At 40.5% G+C, this 15,597-nt stretch overlaps 1 protein-coding gene across 1 annotated transcript in view; it reads left to right on the forward strand.

The window, feature by feature from the left end:
- Window positions 1–15,597, forward strand: part of LOC112223950 (calpain-2 catalytic subunit-like) — a 47,591-nt gene that overhangs the window by 21,116 nt on the left and 10,878 nt on the right. Inside the window, exons 6-17 of the mRNA XM_042305822.1 lie at window positions 565–648; window positions 1,084–1,169; window positions 2,697–2,765; window positions 3,109–3,269; window positions 4,254–4,423; window positions 5,093–5,316; window positions 5,470–5,506; window positions 8,592–8,657; window positions 8,935–8,992; window positions 10,466–10,530; window positions 13,809–13,877; window positions 14,209–14,287. Of these exons, the coding sequence (XP_042161756.1) occupies window positions 565–648; window positions 1,084–1,169; window positions 2,697–2,765; window positions 3,109–3,269; window positions 4,254–4,423; window positions 5,093–5,316; window positions 5,470–5,506; window positions 8,592–8,657; window positions 8,935–8,992; window positions 10,466–10,530; window positions 13,809–13,877; window positions 14,209–14,287 (1,168 nt within the window). The remainder of the gene's footprint in view (window positions 1–564; window positions 649–1,083; window positions 1,170–2,696; window positions 2,766–3,108; window positions 3,270–4,253; window positions 4,424–5,092; window positions 5,317–5,469; window positions 5,507–8,591; window positions 8,658–8,934; window positions 8,993–10,465; window positions 10,531–13,808; window positions 13,878–14,208; window positions 14,288–15,597) is intronic.

Raw genomic sequence — 15,597 nt, forward strand, 5'->3', positions numbered from 1 at the left:
ACACATGGAGTAAAACAAACATACAGTCAATAATACAGTATAAACAAGTCTATATACGATGTGCGCAAATGAGGTGAGAAGGGAGGTAAAGGCAAAAAGGCCATGTTGGCGAAGTAAATACAATATAGCAAGTAAAACACTGGAATGGTAGATTTGCAGTGGAAGAATGTGCAAAGTAGAAATAAAAAATAATGGAGTGCAAAGAGGCAAAATAAATATACATGCAGTGAAGGACGGGATATTATCTATGTGAGGTTTTACTGACATTCAGTGGCACAGTGCATTTAACTAAAGCAAGTGACTTTGGGTAACAACGTCAGTTAAAAGACGAAGCATGTTTGTGAGAAGGTTGCATGTTTGTGAGAAGGTTAAATGCAGTAAACATTCGGAGGTGGTTACTGGACACAGATTAATTCTCGTCCTGGACTAAAGAGCAAGCTGAATGATGAATCTCCATGGATAATTATTGTAGGTTCTGTGAGCTACTTGGTCCAGCTGTTATCAGAGTGTTATATTTAGTTTGGTCGTGGTTTAGTTAGAGTTTGTGGTTCCCTGTCTCTCCAGATCACCAGCCAGGCAGACTCGGAGGCCATCACCAATCAGAAGCTGGTGAAAGGACACGCCTACTCTCTGACCGGGGCTATCGAGGTAACATCAGACAATATCTGATACATTATATCCACACTATCCTAGCCTGGTCACTGCTCTGTTTGTGCTTTACGGCCAACTCCTAGCGGCCAACCACCTAACGGCCAACTCCTAGCGGCCAACCCCCTAGCGGCCGACCCCCTAGCGGCCGACCCCCTAGCGGCCGACCCCCTAGCGGCCGACCCCCTAGCGGCCGACCCCTAGCGGCCAACCCCCTAGCGGCCAACCCCTAGCGGCCAACCCCTAGCGGCCAACCCCTAGCGGCCAACCCCTAGCGGCCAACCCCCTAGCGGCCAACACCCTAGCGGCCAACGGCCATATGAGTTGGCTATAGAGCACAAACAGATCTTGGACCAGTCTAACCCTCGTAGTGTGTGAGATCTGTCTGAACCCAAAGCAGGGTCTAACTACTGTATGATGACCTTATTAAACCAGGTGAACTACCGTGGCCGCAAGGAGAAGCTGGTCAGAGTGCGTAACCCCTGGGGAACAGTGGAGTGGACTGGGGCCTGGAGTGACAAGTAAGAAATGATACGCAACTCGGTCCCCTGAATGATACTTTTGCGAGCCGCACCGCACCCCTGAAGCCAGAGGAGAAAAGAAGCTCACTAAAGATTTTGAGATGGGGGGGACGACCATTAGATTTTGAGATGGGGGGGTGGAATCCATTAGATTTTGAGATTGGGGGGTGGAGTCCTTTAGATTTTGAGATTGGGGGTGGAGTCCTTTAGATTTTGAGATTGGGGGTAGAGTCCTTTAGATTTTGAGATTGGGGGTGGAACCCATTAGATTTTGAGATTGGGGGTGGAGTCCTTTAGATTTTGAGATTGGGGGGTGGAGTCCTATAGATTTTGAGATTGGGGGTGGAGTCCTTTAGATTTTGAGATTGGGGGGTGGAGTCCTTTAGATTTTGAGATTGGGGGTGGAGTCCTTTAGATTTTGAGATTGGGGGGTAGAGTCCTTTAGATTTTGAGATGGGGGGGTGGAATCCAAAGTTGTGCTATATATTCATTGGCTATGTCATGGCTAATTTGTAAATGATAAATATTGATACTGTTGGTGGTTCGTTCCTTGTTCCTTGTCAATCATTGGTGAAATTAGCATTCAGACAATCTCTTTAAGTAAATCAATCATTCCTTTATTAATGGAATTGCAGACAGGAGTTGACAACGGGAACACGCATGTTTCCGAGTAAGTTCTGCACCCTAAGGGCACTGCTGATTTTATATACATGTGATCACTCCCTGATGGTATTGATCCCCTACGTCAATGTGTGTGTGTATCAATAAGCTGAGGTTACCTTATAAAGAAACCGAGTACAGTAACTTCTCTGAATTCATTTTCATTGTCCACTGTCACACAAGATCAACATGTCAAAATCAGACAGTTGTTACTTCTCTTTATCTAGTTTCAGTCTGACTCAGACCCAGCCTGCAAAAGCACACTCTCACAACAGCCAGGACTTAACCGCAAAGATATAGATGGCTTGTGCAACTTATAGTGACAAGAGTTTTTAGACACATAGCAACAGTATCTTATAAGGCCTGCAGCAAAACATTGATCTTTAAGTCCCCTTAATCACTAATGAGGAGGGTCTTTGGAGGGAGGGACTCCCCCTAAAATATATTACCAGCTCAAAATCTCAATCTGCGAAAATGTCAAGTTAATTTGGGGTTGATGAGGATTTCAGAACCAAAGTGGGGGGAGACAAAAAAAACACAGGCTATCGTCTTGAAAAGGAAAGATGCACATCCCTAATTGACCCCCCCCCCAAACCCCGATGCTTTTCAGTTTCCAGTCACTTGGTTCAACATGAATCTAGTAAATCTTTCTCAGATCACTTAAATTGAGTGTAACAGGACTGTGGTTCTTCTCTCGCTCTCTCTTTCTCTCGCTCTCTCTTTCTCTCGCTCTCTCGCTCTCTCTCGCTCTCTCGCTCTCGCTCTCTCGCTCTTTCTCTCTCTCTCTCTTTCTCTCGCTCTCTCTTTCTCTCGCTCTCTCTCGCTCTCTCTTGCTCTCTCTTTCTCTCTCTCTCTCTCTTTCTCCAGCTCCTCTGAGTGGAACAGCGTGGATGTTTCTGAGCGGGACAACGTGAAGGCAGACGATGGAGAGTTCTGGTAACTTCATCAATACAGAACTCATAGGACCAGTTTCCCGGACCTAGATTTAACCGAGTCCTTGAGTAAAAATAACTTTCAATAGAGAATCTCCGCTTTTTTTTTTGGTCCAAGACTTTATCTGGGTCCAGGAAGCCGGGCCGTAATGACTTCATCATTACATCTCCTGTGTCTGTTCAGTATCTGTCATATCTCCCTTATAGTAGACGTAATAGACGTTGTGTGCTCATTATCCTCAGTGTCTGTTTGGTGAAGTGGTTTTATCTGTACTGCTTTGCGATCTGTTTTTTTTCTTTTACAGGATATATTTCACAGACTTGGTGTTTTCTTCATGTCTTTACAGGATGTCCTTCTCTGACTTCACGAGGCACTACCATCGTCTGGAGCTCTGCACTCTGACCCCTGACACACTGACCACTGATGATGTTAAACACTGGAGCGTGTCTAACTACGATGGGGCCTGGAGGAAAGGATCGACCGCAGGAGGATGCAGGAACAACCCCTGTAAGTCTAACTGCAGGAGGATGCAGGAACAACCCCTGTAAGTCTAACTGCAGGAGGATGCAGGAACGACCCCTGTAAGTCTAACTGCAGGAGGATGCAGGAACAACCCCTGTAAGTCTAACTGCAGGAGGATGCAGGAACAACCCCTGTAAGTCTAACTGCAGGAGGATGCAGGAACGACCCCTGTAAGTCTAACTGCAGGAGGATGCAGGAACAACCCCTGTAAGTCTAACTGCAGGAGGATGCAGGAACAACCCCTGTAAGTCTAACTGCAGGAGGATGCAGGAACAACCCCTGTAAGTCTAACTGCAGTATGCAGGAACACTAGTTAGGTATGTCCACGAGTATTCTTCTGTGAGATCAGATGACCTAGACCCTGAAACACCTCGTCTTCTCTAGGAAGACCTAGACCCTGAAACACCTAGTCTTCTCTAGGAAGACCTAGACCCTGAAACACCACGTCTTCTCTAGGAAGACCTAGACCCTGAAACACCTAGTCTTCTCTAGGAAGACCTAGACCCTGAAACACCACGTCTTCTCTAGGAAGACCTAGACCCTGAAACACCACGTCTTCTCTAGGAAGACCTAGACCCTGAAACACCTAGTCTTCTCTAGGAAGACCCTGAAACACCACGTCTTCTCTAGGAAGACCCTGAAACACCTCGTCTTCTCTAGGAAGACCTAGACCCTGAAACACCTCGTCTTCTCTAGGAAGACCCTGAAACACCTCGTCTTCTCTAGGAAGACCCTGAAACACCTCGTCTTCTCTAGGAAGACCCTGAAACACCTCGTCTTCTCTGGGTCAGTGGTATTGATGGTGCTTCTTTGAGTTACATTAAAGTGTAGAGGGTTGTTAGTTTGTTCCCAGGTTGGGATCAAATTTCCACTCTGTTACATACGAGCACCAGCCGTTAGAAAGGAATTCCACACAACATGCAGTCTCACTCCCTCACCCTGACCTTTGTCAATCCGGGTTCCCTACAGACACGTTCTGGATGAATCCCCAGTTCAAGATCAAGCTGGAGGAAGAGGATGACGACCCGGGGGATGATGAGGTGGGCTGTAGCTTCGTCGTGGGACTCATCCAGAAGAACAGAAGACGGATGAGGAAAGCAGGAGAGGACATGCACACCATCGGATTCGCCATCTATGAGGTGGGGCTCATAAGATATGAATGTTTGTATCCATTAGGACATTCACTCTGTGTCGTATGTATCAGATACTCTCCCAGTATATCTACAACTATATACAAATATACTCTCCTAGTATATCTACAACTATATACAAATATAGTCTCCCAGTATATCTACAACTATATACAAATATACTCTCCCAGTATATCTACAACTATATACAAATATAGTCTCCCAGTATATCTACAACTATATACAAATATACTCTCCCAGTATATCTACAACTATATCTCTCCCAGTATATCTACAACTATATCCAAATATACTCTCCTAGTATATCTACAACTATATACAAATATAGTCTCCCAGTATATCTACAACTATATCCAAATATACTCTCCCAGTATATCTACAACTATATCCAAATGTACTCTCCCAGTATATCTACAACTATATCCAAATATACTCTCCCAGTATATCTACAACTATATCCAAATATACTCTCCCAGTATATCTACAACTGTATCCAAATATTGTTTTGTGTAGTTGTTGATTTAGTTTTCTGTCTGTTTGATGCATTGAGTAAGAACAGTAACAAATGTTATTTATGTGTTTCTGATTTCATCTGCTTGTGTTTCTGATTGTGTCTCTGATTTCATCTGATTGTGTCTCCTTGCTCTCTAATCTCAGGTTCCAGAACAGTTCCACGGCCAGCGGGAGGTCCACCTGGATAAGAACTACTTCCTGTCTCACGCCCAGACGGCTCGTTCGGAGACCTTCATCAACCTGAGAGAGGTCAGCACCCGCTTCAAACTGCCCCCAGGAGAATACCTCATCGTCCCCTCCACCTTCGAGGCCAACCTGAACGGGGACTTCTGCCTACGAGTGTTCTCCGAGAAACAGGCCGAGACGCTGTAAGCATCTCTCTCTCTGTGTGTGTGTGTGTGTGTGTGTGTGTGTGTGTGTGTGTGTGTGTGTGTGTGTGTGGAGATACTCTAGGTTTGAAAATATCAGGGTTGGTCAAAGATAAATGTGTTTATTTCTGTAATTATTTTTATTTTTGTCAGGCCCTGTGACGACCCGGTTAAGGCAGAACTAGAAGATGTAAGAAACAATTCTACTCTACACTACACTACTTTACTCTACACTACACTACTTTACACTACTCTACACTACTCTACACTACTCTACTCTACACTACACTACATTACATTACTCTACACTACTCTACTCTACACTACACTACTTTACACTACTCTACACTACATTACACTACACTACACTACACTACTTTACACTACACTACATTACTCTACACTACTCTACACTACACTACACTACTCTACTATACACTACTCTACACTACACTACACTACTCTACTATACACTACACTACACTACTATACACTACACTACACGACACTACACTACTCTACTCTACATTACACTACCCTACATTACACTACTCTACACTACTATACACTACACTACATTACACTACTCTACACTACTCTACACTACTCTACATTACACTACACTACTCTACACTACACTACTCTACTCTACACTACACTACACTACTCTACACTACTCTACATTACACTACACTACTCTACATTACACTACTCTACTCTACTCTACATTACACTACTCTACTCTACATTACACTACACTTCTCTACACTACTCTACTCTACCATGCACTACACTACATTACTCTACTCTACCCTGCACTACACTACTCTACATTACACTACACCACTCTACTCTACATTACACTACACTACTCTACACTACATTACTCTACACAACTCTACTCTACTCTACTCTACATTACACTACACTACTCTACACTACACTACTCTACTCTACTCTACACTACTCTACATTACACTACACAACTCTACTCTACTCTACCCTGCACTACACTACATTACTCTACACAACTCTACTCTACTCTACTCTACATTACACTACACTACTCTACTACACTACTCTACATTACACTACACTACTCTACATTACACTACTCTACTCTACTCTACACTACACTACTCTACACTACTCTACTCTACTCTACATTACACTACACTACTCTACATTACACTACTCTACTCTACTCTACATTACACTACTCTACTCTACATTACACTACACTACACTACATTACTCTACACTACATTACTCTACACTACATTACTCTACACTACTCTACACTACACTACACTACTCTACACTACTCTACTCTACATTACACTACACTACTCTACATTACACTACACTACTCTACTCTACACTACACTACTCTACACCACTTTACTCTACTCTACTCTACTCTACATTACACTACACTACTCTACATTACACTACACTACACTACATTACTCTACACTACACTACTCTACACTACATTACTCTACACTACTCTACACTACACTACACTACTCTACTCTACATTACACTACACTACTCTACATTACACTACTCTACTCTACTCTACACTACACTACTCTACACTACTCTACTCTACTCTACATTACACTACACTACTCTACATTACACTACTCTACACTACTCTACTCTACTCTACATTACACTACTCTACACTACACTACTCTACATTACACTACTCTACACTACTCTACTCTACATTACACTACACTACTCTACATTACACTACTCTACATTACTCTACTCTACACTACACTACACTACACTACTCTACTCTACACTACATTACACTACTCTACACTACATTACTCTACACTACATTACTCTACACTACTCTACACTACACTACACTACTCTACACTACTCTACTCTACATTACACTACACTACTCTACATTACACTACTCTACTCTACTCTACATTACACTACTCTACTCTACATTACACTACACTACACTACATTACTCTACACTACATTACTCTACACTACTCTACATTACACTACTCTACACTACTCTACACTACACTACTCTACACTACTCTACTCTACACTACACTACACTACTCTACATTACACTACACTACACTACACTACTCTACTCTACACTACTCTACACTACACTACTCTACACTACTCTACTCTACACTACACTACTCTACTCTACATTACACTACACTACTCTACTCTACACTACACTACACTACTCTACACTACTCTACACTACTCTACATTACACTACACTACTCTACACTACTCTACTCTACATTACACTACTCTACACTACACTACTCTACATTACACTACTCTACACTACTCTACACTACACTACTCTACATTACACTACACTACTCTACTACACTACTCTACATTACTCTACTCTACACTACACTACACTACTCTACATTACTCTACTCTACATTACACTACACTACACTACTCTACTTTACACTACTCTACTCTACACTACACTACTCTACATTACACTACTCTACTCTACACTACACTACACTACACTACACTACACTACTCTACACTACACTACTCTACTCTACATTACACTACACTACTCTACTCTACACTACTCTACACTACACTACTCTACATTACACTACTCTACTCTACACTACACTACTCTACTCTACATTAGACTGCACTACTCTACTCTACATTAGACTGCACTACTCTACTCTACATTAGACTACACTACTCTACTCTACATTAGACTACACTACTCTACTCTACATTAGACTGCACTACTCTACTCTACATTAGACTGCACTACTCTACTCTACACTACACTACTCTACTCTACATTAGACTGCACTACTCTACTCTACATTAGACTGCACTACTCTACTCTACATTAGACTACACTACTCTACTCTACATTAGACTACACTACTCTACTCTACATTAGACTGCACTACTCTACTCTACATTAGACTACACTACTCTACTCTACATTAGACTGCACTACTCTACTCTACACTACTCTACTCTACATTACACTACACTACTCTACTCTACATTACACTACACTACTCTACTCTACATTAGACTGCACTACTCTACTCTACATTAGACTGCACTACTCTACTCTACATTAGACTACACTACTCTACTCTACATTAGACTACACTACTCTACTCTACATTACACTACTCTACTCTACATTAGACTACACTACTCTACACTTCTCTCACTTTCCAATGTGACTTATCATGGCGGTATCTCTGTAGGATACAGTACCCGAGGGGGAGGTTGATGCTGGCTTCAGGGGCCTGTTCACGAAGCTAGCTGGAGATGTAAGTATTATTACCGACCATTACTATTATAAATTGGTTACCAATGTAATTAGAGATACATGTTTTGTCATACCCGTGGTATACTGTCTGATATAACACGGCTTTCAGCCAATCAGTATTCAGGGCTTGAACCACCCAGTTTATAATAGACCATTTTATATATATATATAAAATATATAATATGACACTGCCAAAAATATGTATAATATTTAATGAAGTTATTGACTGGGAAAATGTACCCTTCATAGTTTAAATACTTTTCTCTCTATGTAAATAGGATATGGAGATTTCAGCATCTGAGCTCAGGAGTATTTTCAACAAAATCGTTGCTAAGCGTGAGTCAAGTGCTTTCTGCTTTCTTTCTAGTCATGATTTGTGTTTGTACTGTGCACACTGAATACTACAATGAACTAAAATATATAAACACAATATGTAAAGTGTTGGTCCCATGTTTCATGAGCTGAAATAAAAGATCCCAGAAATGTTCCTTACGCACAAAAAGCTTATTTCTCTCAAATGTTGTGCGCAGATTTGTTTACATCTCTGTTAGTGAGCATTTCTCCTTTGCCTGGATAACCGTCTCAGGGAAGCTCATCTGCGTGCTCGCCGTCCTCACTAGGGTCTTTACCCTGACCGCAGTTCGGCGTCGTAATCAACTGCAACGCTGCAAAGGTGTGCTCTTCACGGATTAATCCCCGTTTCACCTGTACCGAGCAGATGGTATTGTACGGGTCAGCGGTTTGCTGATGTCAACGTTGGGAACAGAGTTCCTCATGGTGACGGTGGGGTTATGGTATGGTCAGGCGTAAGCTTCGGACAACAAACAAGGTTGCAATTAATCAATAGCAATTTGAATGCACAGAGATACTGTGATGAGATCCTGAGTCCCATTGTCGTGCCTTTCATCCGCCGCCATCACCTCATGTTTCAGCATGATAATGCACGTCTCCATGTCGCAAGGACACAATTCCTGGAAGCTGAAAATGTCCCAGTTCTTCCATGGCCTGCATACTCACCAGACATGTCACCCATTGAGCATGTTTGGGATGCTCTGGATCGATGTGCACGACACCGTGTTCCAGTTCCCGCCAATATCCAGCAACTTCACACAGCCATTGAAGAGGAGTGGAACAACATTCCACAGGCCACAATCAACAGCCTGATCAACTCTATGCGAAGGAGATGTGTCGCGCTGCACGAGGCAAATGGTGGAACCAGATACTGACTGGTTTTCTGATCCACGCCCTTACCTTTTTATTAAAGGTCTCTGTGACCAACAGATGTATATCTGTATTCCCAGTCATGATATTCATAGATTAGGGCCGAATTAATTTATCTCAGTTGACTGATTTCCTTACATGAAAAGTCATTTAGTCAGGTTTTTGAAATTGTTGCATTGATATTTTTGTTCATTGTATAGAGAGCACATGTTTAATGTATATTGCAGACTGCAGAAGTCCCTACTCTGTCCTTACTCTGTCCTTACCCTGTCCTTACCCTGTCCTTACTCTGTCCCTACCCTGTCCCTACCCTGTCCTAACTCTGTCTTACTCTGTCCCTACTCTGTCCCTACTCTGTCCCTACTCTGTCCTTACTCTGTCCCTACTCTGTCCCTACTCTGTCCCTACTCTGTCCCTACCCTGTCCCTACCCTGTCCCTACCCTGTCCTTACCCTGTCCTTACTCTGTCCCTACCCTGTCCCTACCCTGTCCTAACTCTGTCATACTCTGTCCTTACTCTGTCCCTACTCTGTCCCAACTCTGTCCCTACCCTGTCCTAACTCTGTCCCTACTCTGTCCCCTCTACAGGAACGGACATAAAGACGGACGGCTTCAGCCTGGACACAGCCAGAATCATGGTCAACCTCATGGACGTATCCTTTACATGCCTTTACTGTTCCCTTACACAACTTTACTGTTACTACATACTGTTGTTACATACTGTTGTTACATACTGCTGTTACATACTGTTACATACTGTTACATACTGTTACACACTGTTATTACATACTGTTATTACATACTGCTGTTACATACTGTTATTACATACTGTTACTGTTACTACATACTGTTACTGTTACTACATACTGTTACTGTTATTACATGCTGTTACTACATACTGTTACATACTGTTATTACATACTATTATTACATACTGTTATTACATACTGTTATTACATACTGTTACTGTTACTACATACTGTTGTTACATCCTGTTACTACATACTGTTATTACATACTGTTACTGTTACTACATACTGTTACATGTTATTACATGCTGTTACTACATACTGTTACATACTGTTGTTACATACTATTATTACATACTATTATTACATACTGTTACATACTGTTATTACATGCTGTTACTACATACTGTTACATGCTGTTACTACATACTGTTACTACATACTGTTACATACTGTTACTACATACTGTTGTTACATACTGTTACATACTGTTGTTACATACTGTTGTTACATACTGTTACTGTTATTACATACTGTTATTAATACTGTTATTACATAATGTTATTAATACTGTTATTACATAATGTTACTGTTATTACATACTGTTACTACATACTGTTGTTACATACTGTTGTTACATACTGTTGTTACATACTGTTCCCTTACACAACTACTATTACATACTGTTACTGTTGTTACATGCTGTTATTAATACTGTTATTACATACTGTTATTAATACTGTTATTACATACTGTTATTAATACTGTTATTAATACTGTTCCCTTACACAACTACTATTACATACTGTTACTGTTGTTACATGCTGTTACATACTGTTGTTACATACTGTTATTAATACTGTTATTACATACTGTTATTAATACTGTTATTACATACTGTTACTACATACTGTTACTGTTACTACATACTGTTATTACATACTGTTGTTACATACTGTTGTTACATACTGATGTTACATACTGTTCCCTTACACAACTACTATTACATACTGTTACTGTTATTACATACTGTTACATACTGTTGTTACATACTGTTACTGTTGTTACATACTGTTACTGTTGTTACATACTGTTGTTACATACTGTTACATACTGTTGTTACATACTGTTACTGTTACATACTGTTCCCTTACACAACTACTATTACATACTGTTACTGTTATTACATACTGTTGTTACATGTTGTTACATGCTGTTGTTACATGCTGTTGTTACATGCTGTTGTTACATGCTGTTGTTACATACTGTTGTTACATACTGTTGTTACATACTGTTGTTACATACTGTTGTTACATATTGCTCCCTTACACAACTACTACATGCTGTTATTACATGCTGGTATTACATGCTGTTCTCTTACACAACTATTACATGCTGTTATTACATGCTGTTATTACATACTGTTACTGTTATTACATACCACTGTTGCATACCGTTGTTGCATGTTATTATATGTTATTACATGCTGTTATTACATGTTTTTATTAGCTGCTATTACATGCTGTTGTTACATACTGTTGTTACATATTGCTCCCTTACACAACTATTACATGCTGTTATTACATACTGCTCCCTTACACAACTACTACATGCTGTTATTACATGCTGTTATTACATACTGTTACTGTTATTACATACCACTGTTGCATACCGTTGTTGCATGTTATTATGTTATTACATGCTGTTATTACATGTTTTTATTAGCTGCTATTACATGCTGTTGTTATTATGTTATTACATGCTGTTATTATTACACTGTTATTATGCTATTACATACTGTTATTATGTTATTACATGTTGTTACATGCTGTTACATGCTGTTACATACTGTTACTACATACTGTTATTACATGCTGTTGTTACATACTGTTATTACATAGTGTTGTTACATACTGTTATTACATAGTGTTGTTACATACTGTTACTACATACTGTTACTACATACTGTTGTTACATACTGTTACATACTGTTGTTACATACTGTTACTACATACTGTTATTACATGCTGTTGTTACATACTGTTATTACAGTGTTGTTACATACTGTTACTACATACTGTTACTACATACTGTTGTTACATACTGTTACATACTGTTACATACTGTTATTACATACTGTTGTTACATACTGTTACTGTTATTACATACTGTTGTTACATGCTGTTACTGTTACTGTTACATACTGTTGTTACATACTGTTGTTACATACTGTTGTTACATAGTGTTGTTACATAGTGTTGTTACATACTGTTATTACATAGTGTTGTTACATACTGTTACTACATACTGTTACTACATACTGTTGTTACATACTGTTACATACTGTTGTTACATACTGTTACTACATACTGTTATTACATGCTGTTGTTACATACTGTTATTACAGTGTTGTTACATACTGTTACTACATACTGTTACTACATACTGTTGTTACATACTGTTACATACTGTTACATACTGTTATTACATACTGTTGTTACATACTGTTACTGTTATTACATACTGTTGTTACATGCTGTTACTGTTACTGTTACATACTGTTGTTACATACTGTTGTTACATACTGTTGTTACATACTGTTGTTACATGCTGTTACTGTTACTGTTACATACTGCTCCCTTACACAACTACTACATGCTGTTATTACACACTGTTACTGTTATTACATACCGCTGTTGCATATTGTTATTACATACTGTTATTATATGTTATTACATGCTGTTATTACATGCTGTTATTGTTATTACATGCTGTTCTCTTACACAACTGTTACATGCTGTTATTACATGCTGTTGTTACATGCTGTTGTTACATGCTGTTGTTACATGCTGTTATTACATGCTGTTGTTACATGCTGTTGTTACATGCTGTTGTTACATGCTGTTGTTACATGCTGTTACATGCTGTTATTACATGCTGTTGTTACATGCTGTTGTTACATGCTGTTACATGCTGTTATTACATGCTGTTGTTACATGCTGTTGTTACATGCTGTTGTTACATGCTGCATCTGAGGTATTCTGACATCTGCACTCTGACATCAATGAATCAGTTACACAAAAGTCGAGTTCTGAACTCTCATCTCAGACTTTAGTTTTGACTATTGTCGTTTGTTGGGCATGATGTGTCCAGACACTTGTTTAACCTTAACCGTTAAGCAGGACAGTGGTAACGGCAAACTGGGGCTGGGAGAATTTGCAACACTGTGGAAGAAGATTCAGAAATACCTGGTGAGGTTCTAGTGTGTTACTGCTGTGGTAGCTCTGGTCCAGGGTGTTACATAGGTTCAGCAAGCTGCGCGTAACGCCTTGGACCAGAGCTACTGCGGTACTATCTCTGTTGTGTTAAGATTGGACAGCCTACGAGTGTTTACCTAGTGTAGTGTGTGTTTTACACAGTGCAATCTCTTTAACATTTCCCTGTCCCCCCCCCTCCCTCCCTCTCTCGCGCCCTACCTCTCCCTCCCTCTCTCTCGCCCTACCTCTCTCTCGCCCTACCGCTCCCTCCCTCTTTCCCTCCCTCCCTCCTTCCATCCCTCTCTCTCTCTCTCTTCCCCCCCAGTCCATCTATAAGAGCAATGACATGGATGGGTCTGGCTGTATGAGCACACCAGAGATGAGGATGGCCTTGAACAAAGCAGGTTTGGGGACATTAAATAAACCTAATTTACACAAATGTATGGGTTCAATACTCAGGGATCAATAGTGTATGCACAGTCTACTGTTAGACACTTTGGATAAAAGCTAAGTGGCATACATGTAACTGTATATTATATAAGTACCAGGCAAAAGTTTTAGAACACCTACTCATTCCAGGGTTTTTCTTTATTTTTTACTATTTTCTACAGAATAATAGTGAAGACATCAAAACTATAAAATAACACATGGAATCATGTAGTAACCAATAAAAAGTGTTAAACAAATCAAAATATATTTGTATATTTGGAGATTCTTCAAAGTAGCTTCATGAGATAGTCACCTGGAATAGATTTCAATTAACAGGTGTGCCTTGTTAAAAGTAAATCTGTGGAATTTCTTTCCTTCTTAATGCGTTTGAGCCAATCAGTTGTGTTGTGACAAGGTAGGGGTGGTATACAGAACACAGCCCTGTTTGGTAGAAGACCAAGTCCATATTATGGCAAGAACAGCTCAAATAAGCAAAGAGAAACAACAGTCCATCATTACTTTAAGACATGAAGGTCAGTCAATCTGGAAAATGTCAAGTACTTTGAATGTTTCTTCAAGTGCGGTCGCAAAAACCATCAAGCGCTATGATGAAACTGGCTCTCACGAGGACCACCACAGGAAAGGAAGACCCAGAGTTACCTCAGATTGCAGCCCAAATAAATGCTTCACAGGGTTCAATTAACAGGCACATCTCGACATCAACTGTTCAGAGGAGACTGTGAATCAGACCTTCATGGTCAAATTGCTGGAAAGAAACCACGACTAAAGGACACCAATAAGAAGATGGACATTACATCGGTGGAAATCTTTCCTTTTGTCTGATGAGTAGGTGAACGGATTATCTCTGCATGTGTGGTTCCCACCGTGAAGCATGGAGGAGGAGGTGTGATGGTGTGGGGTGCTTTGCTGGTAACACTGTCAGTGATTTATTTAGTATTCAAGGCACACTTAACCAGCATGGCTACCACAGCATTCTGCAGCGATACGCCATCCCATCTGGTTTGCGCTTAGTGGGACTATCATTTGTTTTTCAACAGGACAATGACCCAACACACCTCCAGGCTGTGTAAGGGCTATTTGACCAATAAGGAGAGTGATGGAGTGCTGAATCAGATGACCTGGCCTCCACAGTAACCCGACCTCAACCCAATTGAGATGGTTTGGGATGAGTTGGACCGAATAGAGGGAAGGAAAAGCAGCCAACAAGTGCTCAGCATATGGCTACTTTGAAGAATCTAAAATATATTTTGATTTTGTAACGAGT

The sequence above is a fragment of the Oncorhynchus tshawytscha genome, linkage group LG25 (genome assembly GCF_018296145.1).
Source record: "Oncorhynchus tshawytscha isolate Ot180627B linkage group LG25, Otsh_v2.0, whole genome shotgun sequence".
Lineage (NCBI taxonomy): Eukaryota > Metazoa > Chordata > Actinopteri > Salmoniformes > Salmonidae > Oncorhynchus > Oncorhynchus tshawytscha.